The sequence below is a fragment of the Talpa occidentalis genome, unplaced genomic scaffold (assembly GCF_014898055.3).
Source record: "Talpa occidentalis isolate TD23 unplaced genomic scaffold, MPIMG_talOcc4v2.1, whole genome shotgun sequence".
NCBI classification, from domain to species: Eukaryota; Metazoa; Chordata; class Mammalia; order Eulipotyphla; family Talpidae; genus Talpa; species Talpa occidentalis.
The window spans coordinates 53,166,499-53,172,498 of NW_026555331.1; the positions used below are offsets into that span (position 1 = coordinate 53,166,499).

Here is a 6,000-nt window from a genome sequence, read left to right on the forward strand (position 1 = left end):
TCTTCTTGAAGGTCCATGGGCTGTGCTAATAGATCCTTGATAGCCAAGCTGATAGATGCTTGACTCCTGCCATTAGCTTATGGGTAACGGATTTGCAAACAGTTTAAATCCAACCTGATAGTTGATAACATGGAAGGATATATGACATGAAAAGTGAATAAAGTAGCATCTAAATGAGTCAGGAATTGAAAGGAAGCATCAATATTTGCAAGGTGAACAAGTTAAGGATGGGGTTGCAGTTTGGCAAAGGGAGTAACATGTGATGAAGGAAATCTACTTGGGTAGATTTTCTTATGGGAGTAAAGAAATGCCTACATCATAGTCCAAACAATAAAGCTACTACTCATCACATATGTTTCATAAACTTCAAAGATGAATTTTATGCTGTAATGAGTTCCATATCCCAAGTGCCTTTATACAATTGCCATTTGATGTGGTTTCTGACATAGGGGAGACAATGCTTTCCTCATATTCTTCCTGCATGTAAACACTAACCCACAAAAACTAGGGCACTGAATTTCAGTGCATAATAGAAGGTTCTAGTATAGCCTCTGGAGTATTTAACAACAAAATTTAATTTTTAAGTTTAAAAGGATTTCCTAATTGCATTTTTAGCAACAGACATTTTTATGTTCCTGAAAACCAATAACACATTCTGACTGAGTCACAAACTGGAAGATGTAAAACACTTCAATTTGGTGAACATTTTTGTAGTAAATATAAGATGTGACATATATTTAAAAAAATTGAGGCACATTGGAAGATCACCCCCTTGGCTTATTTTAAAGCAAACCATTATATTGCTAATTTATAGATCTGTTTTGTCTTAAAAGGTGTGCTAAATATTTATGTTTTTCTCCCCCACCCCACCCCCAACTTTAGCATACATTCCTACTCCAATTTACTTTGGCGCAGTGATTGACACCACCTGCATGCTCTGGCAACAGGAGTGTGGAGTGCAGGGATCTTGCTGGGAGTACAATGTCACGTCATTTCGTTTTGTCTATTTTGGTTTGGCGGCTGGCCTCAAATTCGTTGGCTTTATTTTTATTTTTCTGGCCTGGTACTCCATTAAATACAAGGAGGATGAACTGCAGAGGCAGAGGCGGCGAGAATTGCCTCTCAGCACTGTGAGCGAGATGGTAGGGCATAACGACAATGCCAGTAAATATGCCCGAACTAGATCTTGCCCTGTGTTCCACACCCAGGGAGAATTTCATGAAGAGACTGCTCTGCAAAAAGGGATCCAATACACAGCACAGACCTATCCGGGTTCCTTCCCAGAAGCAATAAATTCCTCTCCAGACCCAGAGCTGGAAGACAGCCCTGCTACCATGGAACAACCCTCCTGAAACTTGAAAATGGAAGACTTTAGTTTTGTTGGTTGAGTTGAGTATGGCGACTTGAGAAACACCCGTGCCTTGTTTTCTTTCTTGCTTTTTTAACCTCTAAAAACACAATCCTCAGACCAACAAAACTCAGTATACACAGCCACTACTGATTGAGGGCTGGATACCTCACCAAGACTGAGAGCCTTTTCCCCCCTTCTCTCCAAGAAGGGGCATTTAGATAGATTTGTTACCATTTCTGCTATGATAATTTAATGCTCATACACCAATAAGGTACAAAGCTGATGTACATGATTAACAAAATCATGGAAGTGTAATGGCAGTACATATCATTGGGATACACTCCAAACCAAGGTGAGCTTGACCATGACTTTTCATTTACTAATGGAAAGCTTTAGATCTGAACACCTACTGTGAGTTCTGCTACAAAGCACAAATGAATTTGCCTCAACTATGCAATCTGATTGGGAAAAAGTAAGTGTGGCATGCTACTTTTGTTTTCAGAGACTGAAACAGACATGTTTTTGAAAAGAGGAAGCTAAACTTTCCCTAAAGTACTGTTAATTGCATTTTAAGCCATAGCAGAGTTATAAATCAGGTAGAGTTTTTTAAATGCTTCAAAGGAATCATATGAATGGCATGATAAACGAATAGCTACTTCATTTCATAAGACATATTCTTTTAGTCTGTCTGCCTGTCATAAGGTAGAGAAGCTGCTGAATCATAAATCTGATAGTTTGAATATGAAATTCAGTATTTCATTAACTGGCTAAACGATAAGAGTTATAAATTGTAATTTGAGCTGTATACCGAGGAAAGAAACTGATGACTTTTTCATCCAAGAAATTGGTCAAAATTTCTTTTAGTTTTTAAAAGCCCACATAAAGGTAGTTAAAAATTATAACTCAAAATGATTGGAAAAAAAATTCCAGAGAAGTAAGATTGAGTCATTTCAGTTCTATGCCTGGAAGCACTAACAAAGTTGTATTTCCTTTTTTATCTACATAAATGTGCCATGGTGGCTTTTCCTGAAATTGAGTAATTAAATCAGGAAAGTTGTACCCGGGATATAAAAATTGCTCGAAAAAAGGAGGAGGGAGACCTGGGAGTTGGGCCTACAATATGATCCTAATTAATGATAGGAAATTATTTAAACTGGTCTCTCCTAATGAATCTTACTTTATCAGAGTTAGAATCATTGCAAACCTCTCCTTGATTACATCCCAAGGTCACCTTCCTGAAATAATTCTGAGAGAGGGTTTTTCTGTTCCTGAATGCACTTTGGATTATACTTCATCATTCTTTTCAATACATCCCTGTACATCATGTTGACTTAGGCACCATGCAGAAAGTTCTCAAGATAGATGCAGTATGGACTGATAGATAGAAAGTTAACTCATGGCGTCTGGCTACTTAGGAAAAATCATGACACTTCAGATTGGAAGAAATTAAAAGGACAAAACACCAGCAGTTTCTGCCAAGGTACCCATGCTTCTTTAGGATTAATTTGGAGAATGGCTTACATCTACCGTAGAAGGGATGTGGCCGACAGAACTGCCTGATGATTCAGGCATTTTGTCCTCCATCCTTGACTGCACTTATGGAGTTGTATGACTATTCCCGGGTAGAGGGTAGAGTTGTTTTCTTGTCTAGGAATGGTGTTGGTTAAATGTCCTCTTGGTTGCATGCAGGTTTTGGAGGGGGTTCTCACTGCTAGACCGAATGATGTCTACAAAGTTTTGTCTCAGTGGTCTCAGGGGACCAGGACTTCACTTTAAGCAGTTTCAATTGGCTAAATCATAAGAAGTGCTGTTGCTGTAATTGCTTTGGTGTCTATCAAACTTTGGTCAATGTGGTGCAGGTTGAACGTCCTCAGAGAATATTGCTGATGAACCTATTGTCTACTCTGCGAACTGAGATTTCACTCTATGGGAAGTTTGATCCTTGACCAGAGAAAGCTCCAATTTATTTTGGAGCTAAACAGATGTAGGTTGGGGAGAGATGGTATTTTCTTAATTTCTCCTTCTTTATTAAGAAACGGCATCTGGAGAATTTGGTGGGATTGGCACTTTTTGTAACTCAGATTGTGTGTTCTAACACTGTTAGAATTTCTCTCCTCTTGGTAGTATATTTTGAAAAGGATCCATTATCACAACTCCAGAGTAGTGAAATGATGGCTTCACCAAGTATTAGAGAGGCATTCTTTCTCTACATTGAACAGTCATTCAGTTCAGCAATTATTGAATGAGCACCAATTATCTATAAGGCACCATTTTACTCAATTACCAACTGTCACTCCATGAAATTCTTGGGAATCAATAGGCCAGAGCTCCAAAAATTGACCCTGCATCACAATGTTAATATTGTACTTCCTTGAGCATCTGATACTTATAAATAGCAGGTTTATCATTAATGTGTTTTTGGTGAATATAGAATAAGTAGTAAAAGTTATGGGAGATGATGTTTTGGTATAAGTAACAATTAAGAGTTGTTCCCCAAAATTTGGATTCTAAGTAGCATCATTGGAATATTACGTAATTAACTAAAGTGACTGTTTTGTAGACAACACCGTTTAATTGTGTGTGTGAGGTGCTTATATGTTTAATACTTTGTGATCCTTTATAGTCACAGCTCCTATTATAAGTTTTAATTGCCACTCTCCATGAGTTTTGGCTTTTAATTACTTGCTTTGGGGAAAGATCATCTTGTTCCTTTATAAACTCTGTAGATTAATGTACTGTTTGACTTTAATATGCAAATACCATATCCTGAGTTGAGCCTATTAATTTAGAAACTCTCAAGAGCTGGGGTGGGTGATTGTAGCACATTCGTATAGTTATCTTCATTAGCATGAAGCCCTTATCCTCTGTAGGTGGATTTAGTTCTTGAAGACAGTCAAGTCATTTAGAACTAAGGTGGGAGATAGGAAAGGAGGAGCAGAGAGGAAACAAATGAGCATTTGTAGAGAGTTGACTATTTGCAGAGCATTCTGTCAAACACTTACTATTCATCACTGACTTTAATGCACTCAATAACTTTGAAAGATAACTATTTTTATTCTTTAAAAAAAAAAACAGATCATACAAACCAAGGATTAGAGAGGTAAAATAATTTGTTTAGAATTATACAGAGTGGCCCATAAGCTTCAGAGTAGGTTTCTCTGTCACATTGCTCATTGCTTACAGCACCTGTGCATGCAATTGCTTTGGTAAACAGAGGCAAGACGTGACTATAAAATAGTAAGCTGAAGTCATTTCATTCTTTTTGATGTGTCACTGTTGCTGAAGAGTAGAGAAGTTTACTTCTTTGTGTAAAGTAGAAAAAATATCTAGGAAATATAAAAATGTAATGCCCTGATTTCAAGGTAAATTTACATTTATTTAGCTATTATATTCAAAATTGTCATAATATACCTCAAGTATTTATAGTCATATGTCTTATGGCACAAATCCAAATTTTGGTGTTAACATCAAGTCTCAGCAGCGTTTCTTAAATGAAACCAGAGGAAGGGCAGTTCAGATTTGTTGAATCTGAGCATTGGGGCTTTCAGGTGTGTGTATTTCCCCCTTTCTCTTTCAGAATGTCAACATTTTCATTGGTTTTTTTGATGTATATTCATTTTGTTCCCTAGAATACATGAACATTTTATATGAACATACAAATAATGTTCCATGATAAATGAGCATTTCTGAACTGTTATATTATGCACCAAACCTCTGGTCCAATTGGTACCTTTAGTAGCTTTGGTAACAAACTGTAGCATGCATTTGAAAATGCCCACTCTCAGAAGAGGGAGTCACCTGGAGGAGGGCTTAGTGGAAGTTATGGCAATCCTGTATATTCACCAACCACCTGGAATGTTCTTCCTTAGTCCACAATGCCAGCTTGCAAATTCTTGGGTGGGCTTGGAACCAGAATGTTTCTTTCTGCAGCCTGTTGTATGTCAACTGTACTTGCTCCAAAGAGTCATAGTTTGTAGGAAACTGATGCATGTATAGAAATTCTGTAATATGCACAAGAGCAATAGGAAAGTCCAAATCTGGGAGCCAAAAATCTTATGATTTTTTATGAACTTAAAATGTCCTAGATGGCACAAATATATGAATATAACTATTGATATATAGGGGCATACTGGGAATTCCAAGTAGCAGATAGATATCAAAATATTGTATAATTCCAGGATTGTCTAGACTGCAGGTTTGCTAATTCTCTGTCACCCAGACCTGTAGGTAGGCTTACATGTTTTGCATTTCCTCTTTCCTAGTACACAAGGGAGTGCCCTGGCTGCCAGGGGAAATTAGTGACCTGGTGCACTTGATCTTTTCTGTCTCCTCTCCTTTTCTCATATTCCAGGCTGCTGCTGACTCTATCTGTCCCAGACTTCTTGCTACATTGGAATCAGATCTGTGTATGTTTGAAGAGGTTATTTTAAGCATCATTTTTACTCAACCCTAGGAAGGGTCAAATATGCTGAAAACCCTCCCTAGATGTTTGCCTTTGCAACAATACTGAAAAAAAAATGCGTCGGTGCTAAAAAGTATTTGATGATGCACGCTTACCACAAAAATGTGCCACTGAATTTGCAGTATTTCACTGATAAGGGGCTGCATGTGCTCTGCTTTTGGAAATCTGGAGATCTTCCCAGAAATCA

At 37.6% G+C, this 6,000-nt stretch overlaps 1 protein-coding gene across 1 annotated transcript in view; it reads left to right on the plus strand.

The window, feature by feature from the left end:
* The window catches only part of SLCO5A1 (solute carrier organic anion transporter family member 5A1), a 138,907-nt gene extending 137,378 nt beyond the window's left edge, over positions 1-1,529 (plus strand). Inside the window, exon 9 of the mRNA XM_037505563.2 lies at positions 883-1,529. Within this exon, the coding sequence (XP_037361460.2) occupies positions 883-1,352 (470 nt within the window). The 3' untranslated portion in view covers positions 1,353-1,529. The remainder of the gene's footprint in view (positions 1-882) is intronic.
* Positions 1,530-6,000: the final 4,471 nt, after the last annotated feature.